Source organism: Aquila chrysaetos, chromosome 3 (assembly GCF_900496995.4).
Source record: "Aquila chrysaetos chrysaetos chromosome 3, bAquChr1.4, whole genome shotgun sequence".
NCBI lineage: Eukaryota > Metazoa > Chordata > Aves > Accipitriformes > Accipitridae > Aquila > Aquila chrysaetos.
The window spans coordinates 16,932,801-16,945,676 of record NC_044006.1 but is presented as its reverse complement, the minus strand read 5'-3'; the positions used below and the strand labels follow the sequence as shown (position 1 = coordinate 16,945,676).

General features: G+C 57.6%; 1 protein-coding gene across 6 annotated transcripts in view; it reads right to left on the bottom strand.

The window, feature by feature from the left end:
- DLGAP4 (DLG associated protein 4) overlaps positions 1–12,876 on the bottom strand; it is a 177,660-nt gene that overhangs the window by 56,215 nt on the left and 108,569 nt on the right. For 4 of the 6 annotated variants that reach the window (XM_030010511.2, XM_030010508.2, XM_030010509.2 and 1 more), the window contains 3 exons: positions 12,601–12,771; positions 5,934–6,151; positions 2,409–2,523 (listed from right to left, as the gene is read on the bottom strand). In XM_030010511.2, coding sequence (XP_029866371.1) covers positions 2,409–2,523; positions 5,934–6,151; positions 12,601–12,771 — 504 coding nt within the window. The remainder of the gene's footprint in view (positions 1–2,408; positions 2,524–5,933; positions 6,152–12,600; positions 12,772–12,876) is intronic. The other 2 variants (XM_030010513.2, XM_030010514.2) reach the window with 1 other exon arrangement.

The following is a 12,876-nucleotide window of genomic DNA, read 5'->3' as shown; positions in this document are numbered from 1 at the left end:
CGTGCCAGGAGGAAGCCACACAGAAGCGATACTGCCTTCTCTCCATAGCAAAGCCACGGCACACACTCGGCATAAGGACAGACACTTGACAGACGCTGTGCGGCCTGTGGGGAGGAATGCCTTCTCCTCCTCTCCATCCCTGGTCTGCAGAGCACATCCACCCTATGAGTTCTGCCCTGTGTGAGCTACCCACGATGACCCATCTTGGGAAGAATCCAGGTTCAAAATGTACCCAAGGGAAGAGGTTTCGCTCTGGGGCCTGGGTCCAGCTCTTCTACATAGGGCACAGCTCAAAGTGTGGATAAGCAGTGTTGGGTGTCACCAGCTGGCTCTCTCTGGCCACTGGTCCCCTTGCTGTGACAGATAGATGCTGACATGCACACCCAGTGGACGCTGGACTTCCAGAGGTTTGCAAGGTGGAAGTCAGTAGGGACAAAACCAAGCAGAGCGGACTTGTCTTTCAGAGCTGGGGATGCTTCTGTGTGGGAGGACACTAGGGTCTTGCTGGACACACAAGGAAGGTGTTGGAGGTCACAGAAAAGTGAGGGCAGTGGAGGAACTGCCTCTGGCACTGGATGAAAGGGCAGGTCAGACCCGCCAGAGGATCAGACCAGCACACACTGGTGGCTGTACCAGCTCCATCCTGGATCAACAGCTATGCAATTTGTGGGAGGCCTTAAAATCCCAACCCAGTTGCAGCTGAACTCTCTCTGATTTGGAGGAAAGTGGGCAGAGTGCATGTGATGATGGCTGCCCCACGCTTGAGCAAGTGCTGTGGCAGTTGGCATGCCCCCAGCATCACAGTGCTACCAGTCTGGGCCTGGGGCATTTGCCTGGGCAGCTCCTGGCACATTGTAGGCTGCTCAAACCCTCCAGCTCCAAGAACCTTCTGATGCCTTCATGGGGGTGCTGCACTCAGCTGCTAAATAGCAGCTTTAGACAGGGAGAGAGCACAGACTCAGCCCACCTGTTGTCTTCACACAGAGACCTGGCTTCAGACATGGATTTACACGCAAAGGACAAGAATGTGTCAGTCCTGTCCCCTTCTCTGTGCAACGAGACACCCAGCACATTGCTGTTGATGTACAAGGAACAAGACTGACCACAAGGAACATGTACACCCAGAAGCAATGCCCCTGTACCTTTCCCCAAAGCTCCCCACCAAGGGCTCCAACTGCTCTGTGACAGCAGGAGAAACCAGCCATGGGGCCGGAGAGGCTGGGCTGGACTGGAGGAGGGCTCAGAGCCCCACACATGGCACGCAGTGCTCACCCTCCTCCATGCTCTGGTTCGCGATGCCCATCCCGCTGCTTAACACCTGCCTCGCACTGCTGCCCTTGATCATTGCGCACAGACAGAGTGGAGCAGCACAGAAGGGGCATGTGTGTGCAGATGTTCCCATGCAGACGTGTGAACGGAGATGGGACATGACAGAGGCCCAGGGCGACAGTGAAACAGTTGGGCAAAGCTTGTGGAGCCATTGCTGCCCTGGGGACCTCCACCTGCATACTGAAAGGACGGGCTCCCTGGGGCTGAGATAAGCACACAGGACCTCTGCAAAGGCCTCATCCTGGCATGGGTAATTTTCTGGCCTGTGAGGCAGCTGGCTGATAGCCATCCAAGCCCCGAGCTACTCCAGAGTAATCCCAAGGGGAGGCATAGTGTGGGACTGGGAGTTAACCCCAGTCTGCACCAACTGCATCCCAGAGGTTGGGGTCAGGGCATGAGCCCACCCCGTGGCAAGGGGTTTGTCACCCACCATCAGTGGCATCCTTGGATTTGCCCTTCCCAGGGGAGCAGGAATTTTCAAGGGAGACATCCCCAGCTAGCTGGCAGGACAGTCTCCCGAATTACAGGCACCTTGTTCCTCGGTCCAGTCTGCTGCACAAGGGACGAGGTCCTCAGAGCTAAGGAGGGTTACTGTCCCTGGTGACCCACTGCAGGGTCCCAGGCTGGATGCCACCTTTTGCACAGGTGAGGTTGGCCTGGGCTCTGCACCCACCCAGTGTGGTGGGAGGACCCTGCAGCAGGATGGAGCAGCCTTGCAGGTGGCTTCTGGGTGGTGGCATGGTGGGACCTTGTGCTCAGAGCAGCCCTGAGCTTCATCCATTGCTGTGAAGCATCGCTCCGGGCTACCATACCTGTGGCCATGACAGAGTGACTTCAGCTGCACCAGCAGTGCTGAGAGGAGGCAAAGCTAGAGGAAGGGGGGGTCTAATATGAATCAGAATTAAGGAGCTGGCCTTGATACTTTGGTAAAACTGCCAGAGAACAGCATGTGCAATTCCTGGAGCACAGCCAGTGCCTTATTTTGAAGGGGGAAAAAGATGTTCCTCTCTCCCCTCAGCTGGCCTCCTTTCTCACTGGGGTGTGTTGGTGCAGCGGGGCTCAGCGCTCCAGCATCTCACCTGGTTGATGCAACTGGACTCGTTGACACTGTCGGAGATCTGGTTGTATTCTTCCTCCCAGGTTGGGAACTTCGGAGGTAGGAGGATCTCGACAGAGTCCAGGCGGTCCAGGCTCCTGCCAGCAGAGAGAGAGGATGTGAGGGGTGTCCCCACAGCGGGGGCAGCGCTGGGGCTGTGCTGGAGCTGCCGCCCTGCCAGGCGGGCCAGACCGCCCCTGCCCACAGCACCCTCTGCCAGGCACAGGCACACGTGGCAGCACAGAGACGATGCTGGGCACCGCATCCACCACTCGGCCCCTGTTGCAGCTCCTGGAGTAGAAGGAAGCACTTTCTCACCTTGCTGGCTCCTGCCTTGAGCTATCGAGTCTGGCACACGGGTGAAGGTTTGTGGGGTGCAGGGGAAGGAGAGGGGACAAGACCTTGGGTCCCGCTGCCCCCAGGAATGCACTGCCGATGCCAGGTTAGTCCAGCTGAACCCCAGGGAGCACATGGGATCCGAGCCAGCCCCCAGAGTCAGAGCCCTGGTGACACACCAGCCCTCGCACAGGCTTATGCTGGGGCCCAGGGTCAGGGAAGCCAGCTCTTCCCTGCCTGGACTAGTGGGAAGGGGGTGCAAGAGGTGGGGTGAGAAATAACTTTTAAATGGTATTTTGTGGACTTTGTAATTGGAAACATCTGCAGGATTTTTTTTTTTTTTTTAATTTGTGTAGAGGAACCCAAAAGATTATCTGGAAGAAGTTCAAGGGGAGCCAAGCCTGAATGACAGTGCTGCAGAAGCAGGGGGGTTGGTATTTCCAGAGCAGCTTTTGCTGCAGGCTCTGGGAGAAGCACTGTCTCCATGCCCTGGGGCTCAGCAGCAGCCTCTGCATCAGGAAAAGAGCAGGGCTGTCACTGAGCCCCACCCAGCCAAGACCACACTACGGACTCTGCCTGAGACCCAGGCACATGGGGCCAGGAGGGTTGTGGGAGGGATGTGGGAGGAAGAGGAGGGAAGTGGGAAGGATGGGGCTCTCCCATTCTTCTGTTCCACCATGAAACCCTGCGTGAAGAAGTCCTTGTCACAGACCAGGTGGGACATGGTGGAGGACACAGTTAGCCATGCCAGCCTGGGCAAGCTGTGGGGACTCTCCCTCTTGAATCGCCCATGGTCCCTACAGAGGACCCTTGGGGTGCTGCTTCCCCTGCATCTGGCAGGGCCGTGAGTGCTGAGGTCTGTCCTTCACCAGACTGGGGGACAGCAAAGCTGAGGGCAGAATGTGTCCCAGCTGGGCAGGAGGCCTGTGCAGTGCGTGGACCTCCAGGAAGGACTGAGGCATCTCCTGACTCTCCATCCTGGGGTGTGATGAGAGTGGGGAGTAGTCTCTTCTGCCAGGGGTGATGGAGGAGACTCCCAGTCTGCAGTGGACCCACTGCTGAGCGGCCAAGGGCAATGTGGTGCCCCAAACCCTGGACTGTTTATTGCCTTGTTTCCCTCTGCCTGAGAGGGTTTTGTCCGTGAGCTCACCGTGCACCCATGGTGTGAGTCAGTTGTGTCCTGGGGCAGGCAGTGTCCCTGCCAGCCCCTGTGCCCATCCCATTGGGCTTCACCCTGACCTACCCTTGCAGCCTGCCTGTGGGGAAACCAAGTCACAAAGCAGGTAACCGACTTTGGAAAGGCAGATACCCTCTCATAGGGACGGATCGGGTCTCACTCCTCTGTGCCACGTCCTGGCTAAGGCTCCAACTGTCCTCCCTGCAGTCCCTCCCATCCCGAACCACAGGTCCGGTACCCCTCCACTGGCGGAGCCCAGAAAGAGCCCCAGCAGCTCTGGCCAAGGAGACCGAGGATCTTGGCGAGGGCTGGCATGGGGCTGTGCCAGGGCACGGTTCCCCTGCTGCTGTCCCAAGGGTGTGCCAGGGCACGGTGCCACCCAGGGAGGCCCCGCAGCAACCAAAGCGGCCACAGCATCCGAAAAGCATCCTCGGGGGAGGGGGTTTGGAGAGGCGAGGGGGTGGTCGGCAGATGGCAGCCGTGCTCACGCTCCAGCGCCGGCTTGGCTGACGCTCCGGCCTGTCCTGGGCCCGGCCCAAGCCCTGGCTACCCTGGGGCATCGGGGACGGGCAGAGCAGGGTGCCATGTCCCTCGCTGGAGCGCAGCGCCAAGAGCTGCGGAGCCCCCTCCTTCCCAGGCAGGATCCTTCCCTCCAGCAAATCTCCTCCTGGGGACCAAGCACTGGGAGCAATGGCCGCGTCCAGCCCAGCCCTGCCCGGACCCTGCTTCTCCCACGTAGCTGCATCCACTGCTCTGCCGGCTCTGCCCCTCTGGCTCAAACACCCTGCCCTGACTTAGCCCCTTCCTCAAAGCTACCTGTCCATGGGCTCCGGCTGGACCCCAGCAGCCCAGGTGAGGGCATACCCTGATGGACATGACCTGAATAGAAAATGAGCCCAAGATAGGAAGAACTCCAGTCTCTCAACTTGGGTATTTTGCATCAGAGACCCCTGGCCCCAACTCTGCTCCCCCTGAAGTGGATGTGAAGGCAAGGAACAGGGATGGATTCAGAGCAGGCATTTCCAGGGCTCCTTGCAGTTAATTTTGTCACCATCTCTCAGCAGAAAGCAGCATCTGGTCTGCAATCTGAAGCCACCATGAGGGGTCTCCACACTGCCTGCTGCACCCCCACTTCCTTCTGGCTCTGTCTGCTGAACATCAGCAGTGCATCCACGGTAGCTCCTGCCTCCTTCTGCCCCTCTGTGCTGCTCACAACCTCCTGAGCTGCAGCATCTGAAACACTGACAGCCTGTTAGAGCCCCTGGGTGCCTTGTCCCAGGAAGCAGAGCAGCTGGTGAAGACATGGCACAGCATCACCTCCAGTCAGGTGGTGACACAGACCCCATCCTGCAAGGACCAGCTTTTGCTGTGTTCCCCTTGCTCTGCTGTCTATCTGGCTGAAGCCACTGTGGGTCTTCCTCAATACCTGGTCCCAGACCTCTTTGCTCATCTCTCCTGGCCTCAGGGTATTACCCAGCCTAGTGTGCCAACAGGGCATGTTCTGGCTGGTCTCAGAGTCCCTGGGACACCTGTGGAGCAAAGCAGATGGCACAGTCCCAGCAGCCCGTGGGCTGCGTGCCAAGTGTTCTCAGCCATGCCAGCTGAGCATCTTCCATGTCTAAATAGCATCATGGGGTTGGGATCTCTGCACTCCCTTGGAGGAGCAGATGCTTAGAGAGGAAATACAGAGCTCCATCAAAGGAGTGCCCTGCTCATCACTGAGGGAACAGGGACCTGGAGCAGGCTCCTACCACCAGGGCTATTTGGAGTCACCAGGATAGGAAGCTCTCTCCATTCCTCTGCCACATGTCCTGTCCTGCTTGTCTCCTCATCTGCCTGCCCTGTGGGCAATCTGAGCTGGTGTGCAGGAACCCTGCTGGGCTCTGATCCCCACAGGGGGTCTCCATGTGGGTGCTGCTGGCTAGACCCCAAGGACTGCTTCTGGGATGGCCCTTGGGGACCTGTGCAGAGCTCGTGGAGGAACTCCAGCGTTACCTTTGTGTGGTGCTCTGCTCACTCAGGGACTGTTGGGTGGCCTTGAGGTAACTCTGCCTCCGAGCTGCAGTTTTCGGGGATGGTTTGGGGCTGGTTTCTGAGTCTTCACTATCATCATCCCCCATGGCTTTGATGTAACTCCCACTCCGCATGCGCCGGCACGGGATCTCGCTGTCTTTGTCCCGAGACAGCGTGTTGTTCCACTCCCCCTGAGGCACCTGCAAAAGTAAGGGGAGCATGAGCAGCTGTGAGGGATGGCACCTCTGGGCCCAGAGGGATCATGGGGACTTGGAGGGATTGGTGGCAAGGACAACCATTGGACCCTCAGCTGGAGTGTAGTGGGAACGGGCAACACAATTCCTTTCCGACCCTCCCTTACTAGTTCATGCCAGGCAGCCCTACATTTGATTGCCTCTGTTTATGCACATCTACCCAGAGCCATTCACCCCCCCCACCACTGCAGACCACCTTCACACTGGACCATGCTTACACAGTTGATAAAGCTGCACAGTGCCAGACATAATGGGGAGGGAAGAGTCTCACCAGATTTGCGCTGGGCATTGGGACAGGAGTGGCACACAGTTGTTCAACACAAAGACCAAGCTCATTTAGCGTAAAGTGCACATACTGTTCAGGCCAAGGCAATCAAGAGCTATTGTAGACAGGGACCTGTGGATCAGAGCCCAGACCTTCACTAGGTCCAACACCCTTTAAGGTTTCTGAGTTGAATGTGACTCTTAGTGGCTGAAATTCGTTTCTGAAGCCAAGCCAGGCCCTCACAAGTCCCTCTAGAACTGCTCGGGCACATTGACCTTGTGCTGGCCTTTCTGCACAGAGATGAGTAGTACCTTGTGCAAGAAAAGCACTTCTAAATTCACTGAGATGACAACTCTGCAACTAATTTAAGGCAGACATAGTCTCTTGGTCCTTCATTAGAGATGGGCAAGCTGATGTTTCCACTAGAGGCCTGAAGCACTGAGCAACTGAAGTAACCAACACCACTGCCTGCCTGTCCTGTGAAAGGTTTGTATAGGTGATTGGAGGTGCTCGGCCAGCAGCAGAGCCAGACATCAGCCCTGGACTGATCAGGACAAGAGCCACACGTAGTGTGGGACAGGCCAGGAGAAAGATGGGGCAACCTGAGTTGCCAGGAGCAAGCCTTGGTTTCATGGCTAACTTGGTTTGTAGCTGGCCTTTGACCTGCCCTTGAGCTGAGGAGACATGGTCAAGGAGAAGCAAGGGAAGATGTGAGGAATGCAACAATGTGCAAACCATGCAGACACCAGGACAGCCTGAGGCCCCCCAGTCTGCTGTGGGAAGCAGGCTGGTTGGGGAACACCATGGGGAGCAGTAAAGGGTCTTGTGCTGAGCACAGCTCATGCTGCCGAGGACATCCACGTTGATTCTGCTGGATGGATCTGTTGGATTTGCCCAGCTCCCCAGGGGGCTGTGGGATTAATCAGCCAGTGTTTAGATAGTGCTTTGGGGATGCACAGAGCTGTGTTGCAGCTAACTGTGATGAGCCAGAGCTGTTAAGCGCTGCGTGGTTCCTGTTCCCTTCCTTGTTCAAAGCAGGCATGCTCTGTGGAGCCATAGCTGGCTTGAGGGTGCCGTCTGCTGCTGCTGGGGTGCAACATCTTCAGATGAGCTTCAGATCTGCAGGTAGTGGCTTCTCATTCTCCTGAGAGGGCCTGGGATGTGCCAGATACAGGCTCAATCCACATGCAACAGCTTAGCTCACTCCAAGGGCTTTCTTCTGCTCAAAGGAACCAGGGGTTCAGCCCATGTCCTGCCAGCCTGCTGCTTGCTCTATGTGTTTGGGAGAAGGCAAGGGGTGACCCCAGCGCTATGTGGAGCAGAACCCAAACAGCCTGTGGGACTGCTTTGGTGATAGGGCTCCCACCATGATGTGTGCTCATGAGCCAGGACCCATATTACTGGGGGACATGGAACAGAGAGCCAGGGGCATCGTGTTGTCTGTATGCGAGATCCAAGTGGGGACTGACATGAAGCGAGTCTCACAGGTGAGACACAAACCTGGCCAGGCCTCCCTGGCCCTGCTCACTGCTGCTACAGGTTTTCCCAGCTCTTACCACTCTGCCTCCTGCAAGCTTCGTGCTTGGCAATGGCTTCTGGGCTGGCTGCTAACAAGACCGCCCAGCTCAGGAGCTACTGGGTGTTACCCTGCAGGTTCCTACAAAATTAAGAGCAGTGAGCCCTTTCTTTCCTGGGTGGGAGCACTCCCTCTGCCCCAGCTCAGCTGCCTGGACTGGGTGGCCCTGAGGCCAGTCAGGAGGGACCCTGCTGGCTCCAGCTGAGTCCTGCCATGGGAGAGCTTCCACAGGTCACCGGGGTGGCTGGCTCTGACCTTTCCTAAAGGAGACAGGGCCCCTGAGAAGCACTTTTATACCCATTGCTTTGGCGTCAGGTCTGACTTGAGACTGCATTTTGCTGCCTGCCTTCTTCTCAGGATGAATCGCAGCCTCCTGCCTGCAAGGGTCTTGGGCCAGCAAGGTGGCAGAGAGGGCTGGAGTCTGCAGCCCCTGGCTAAGGAGGTGAGAGCTTGCCAGCAGGCAGGCATGCCAAGCAGGGGCCAGGGGACTACACAGCCATCCCCTATGCAGAGGCAAATGCTGTATTTCGTGGGGCAGTGAGAGGTGCTGGGCTCAGCCCAGTGAGCCCAAGGACAGAGGAAGTATTAATCATAGAATCATAGAATGGTTTGGGTTGGAAGGGACCTTAAAGAACACCTAGTTCCAACCCCACTGCCATGGGCAGGGACACCTTCCACTAGACCAGGTTGCTCAATTAAGACCCCAGGCTCTTGCAGCTGCTCTGCTGCTGCTGCTTGAGGGCAGGGTCTGGGGCTTGCTCAGCTCTGCCTGGGCTTGTGCATCTGCCTCCTAGCTTTGGGCACTCTTGGCTCTAGGCAAAGCAACACAAAGACAGTGTTTTCAGTATGTCTCTGCTGGTGCAGCTTGTCTACAGCAGAGTGAGCCAAGCATCCCCAGCACTGCCTGCCTCATATGGACCCTGCCCCTCTCCTAGGCACAGCCTCCACCAGCTTCCTCGTCGCATTGCGACAGCCTCGCGGGTCCTAACTGAGCTGCCTTAGTTCTCCTTTCCCATGCTTCTCCTCTACTTTGCGTCTTGGCAAGGCTGCAAGAAACAAAGCTGTTCTCAAGGTGCTCCACATTCCAGTTTAGCAGCATCAAGGGGAAGGAAGATGCTTAGCAGGACACCCTTTGAATCTGGTGCCCCAGTTTGGAGCGTGTCCTGCCTCTGTTGGCACAGAGTCCACAGGGACTCCCACAGCTCTTGCTCCCGTGGGACAGAGCGCAGGGCAAGTGTTTCAAAAGGGCCACACCTGAAAAGACAAGTAGGTGCTCTTGGGGATCTTCAAAAGCAGTGCAGGTACTTGAGGTGCAGTTCTGGATCCTCCAGAGTGCTTCTGTGCACCTTCAGGCACCTGAGGATGTGAGGAGCCTGTCTCACAGTCTCTGAAGCTCTGCGATAGGGGTGAAGAACCCAAAGCACCTCCTGTTGTCAATGGTGGCCAGTGCAGCACCTCAATGGCAGCAACTTTCCTGGCAGCTGAGACCCTGGGCTCTGATCACAGCATGTGTATTACAGAAAGTGGAAATGAGGGCTGCCTTGTATTGCATCTAGGCCTGGCACAGAGAAGCTCTTCATGCTGCTCTCCCAGCTGTAGGCTTGGCTCTGCCCATGGTGGTTTGGTTGGTGTGAAAGGGGCAGGAGCAAGAGGACACCGAGGTCGAGAGCCTTTGTCGGTCGCTGCTGGCACAGAAGGCCTGGGAATCCACCCTGCCCAGTGGCTGCCCAGGTGGGGAGGAGTGGACGGCAGAGATGCTCTGCCAGGCTTCAGGATGCGGATCCTCGTTTCTGCTCGGGCTTGGTCCATACAGTGCCCTGTGCGGCAGGCATGTGGGATCCAGGCATATGTCTGTCCCTGGGGAACTGGGCTCCACTGACACCATCCTGCCACAATACTGCATGTTGCAAGGAAGCAGTGCCTTCTGGCTCTTCTGCTCTCCATGTCACAAGCTGAGCGTGGAGGAAAAAGGAAAGAAGGGGCTTGTCCTAGTTTCAGCTGGGATAGAGTTAACTGTCTTCCTAGTAGCTGGTACGGTGCTATGTTTCGAGTTCAGTATGAGAAGAATGTTGATAACACTGATGTTTTCAGTTGTTGCTAGTAGTGTTTAGACTAATGTCAAGGATTTTTTAGCTTCTCATGCCCAGCCAGCGAGAAAGCTGGAGGGGCACAAGAAGTTGGCACAGGACACAGCCAGGGCAGCTGACCCAAAGTGGCCAACGGGGTATTCCATACCATGTGACGTCCCATCTAGTATAGGAACTGGGAAGTGGGGACAGGGAATCACCGCTCGGGGACTAACTGGGTGTTGGTTGACGGGTGGTGAGCAATTGCACTGTGCATCATTTGTACAATCCAATCCTTTCATTATTGCTGTTGTCATTTTATTAGTGTTATCGTTATCATTAGTTTCTTCTTTTCTGTTCTATTAAACCGTTCTTATCTCAACCCACGGGTTTTGCTTCTTTTTTCCCGATTTTCTCCCCCATCCCACTGGGTGGGGGGGGAGTGAGTGAGCGGCTACGTCGTGCTTAGTTGCTGGCTGGGGTTAAACCATGACAGTCCAACACAGAGTTTTCCCCCTACCTTAATTCTGCCTGGGGCATTCCCCAGTTACCTGGAGCATTAACAGAGGGGAGAGAGGAGGGAAGGGGAAAACTCCAATCCTGGGTGCTGGGCAGGGGCAAAAGAGCTGCACTGCTCCCATCGCTTTGGTGAGGTCTGGGAAAGAGAGACTTGCAGAGCAAACAGGGTTTCCATTTGCACGTGTGCCAGCTCTGACATGCAGCCCAGTCCTGTCACACACAGACATGCACCACACATGAACGCACCCGCTGAGGCACCCACAGGGCTGGATGCAGCGTGCAGGGATGCACGTGCCATGCAGCCAGGCTCCAATGCAGAGACTGAGCCCGATGTGGGTACACTGCTGCTCCCTCCAGGGCCAGATCCCTTGTGGTGTCCCGAGGGCTATGTGTGGTCTCAGGCATGTCCTCAAGAAAGAAAGCTGGAGCCCAGGCTGCCGATGGACCCCATTTGTCCTTTTGGCAGGGCACCCTCTGGGAAGGACCTGGGCCAGGTTTCCTGCCCCATGGGAGCTCTTGTGGGGCTGGCGTGAGGGCAGCCAGCATCTGCAGAGTGGCTGGCACTGAACAGGCCACCCACCCTGGATTACGAATTTATTTTGGGGGCTGCTAGGGGTTAAGAAAGCTTCGGTGTGGTCTGACTATAAGTGGGGTTGGGGAGGCTAATCTGGATCATGCATCAGGCTAATGGTGCCTGTGGTATGATTCTGTCCCCTGGGAGCCCCGACACTGCCTGTCCCTTTGATGTGGTCTTGGTATCCATGGATATGGGGCTGACTGTGTCTGGGGCAGAAATGCTGCTCAGCCCTGCCTGCTCCTGTTCACCCCTGGCCTGTGGTATCTCTTACTCCAAGGAGCTCCTTGGCCATTGGCATCCTGACCCCTCAGCCTCCTCCCCTGCGCTGCCAGCCACATGTGGGGCCCATGGGGAGGGGAAAAAAGAGGACAGGGAGCACAGCCTTCCTCCCTGGGGACTGTGCTCTAAGGACAGTGCTGTGTTGCCTTGAGGACTGCTCCTGAGAAACCCCCCACCCTGACGGGACAGGGCTGGACGTGCGGCTGGGTGATCACCCACTCTCAGCTCCAACGTCTGAGTCTGGGGATGGGTCTGGAAACATGACATGGATCTCCAGTAGTCCCTGATGAGCCCCAAGACTACCCAGAGCCTGCAAATGGGGCAGGGGAGGTGAATAGCCTTTGGGGCTTATCCCAGCCCAGAGGCTGGGCGGTCCTGTTTGTCCCCATCCCATTCCTCCTGTCCTCCCTCATGTCAGAGAAGCACTTCTCCACCTCTGGGACCCACCACGCACTTCTGCCTTGCAGGAGCCCTGTCCGCAGCAGGGCAGGGCCTCCATGCTCCCCAAGCACCGGGCTCTGTGGGCAGGCAGATGCACGCCGTCCCTCACCATGGCACAAGCGGGGAGTGGGCTCATCCTGCTCCAGGGAGGAGCACGTGGCAGGGGAACATGTGGCCTTGCAAAAGGATGTTTTCCACACACCAGGCTCCAGAGGTGACTTCTCCATCGCCAGCATAGTCCCCTTCCCATGCTGAGGAGGGGTCTGGATACAATCACCCCATCCTACCCCAAGGGCCCCAAGCCCTGTGCCCTGCCCTCCGGGGCTCACACCAGGCATCTGGGGGCAAGGTCAGCCCGAGCATCTGTGACCTGTCAGCTTGCATGGGCACCGAACATCATGTTTTCTGGACTGGGTGCCCGGGGTCTTGGCTTTGCTGGTGAGATGCTGCCGCCGGCCGTGGGGGCTGCCCCAGGCGCTTGGGATGCCGGTCACACCCCAGCATCCCCCAGTGCCCCTCCAGCCATGCTGACAGTGGCTGCCGGCTGCTCCCTACCCAGGCTGCTCCCGCTCTGAGCGGTGGCACAGGCTGCCGACCCCATCCGATGGTCCCAGGAGGGTCAGGGCAGGGAGGGAGCTGGGCAAAAGCTTCCCCTCAAAACAAGATCCCTACCTGGCCGCTGCCTGCGTCGGTTGGCCCAGGGCTGAGAGGCTGGTCCCACCTTCGCGGGGGCTCGCTCGGCTGCAGCGGGGCGGCACCCGTGTCCTCCCAGCCGAGCGGTGGGGCTGCCCAGCTGCTGGCTGGGCTCACGCCACCCAGCTGTGCCCACAGCCCTCCGTCAGGCTGTCGAGAAACGGAGGCTCATTACATGGGTGGGGAATAACGAGCAGGGCAGTCTCGTACCCCTGGCTGTGGCCAAACCCCAGGAGGTGAGGGGCTGTTGGGGTC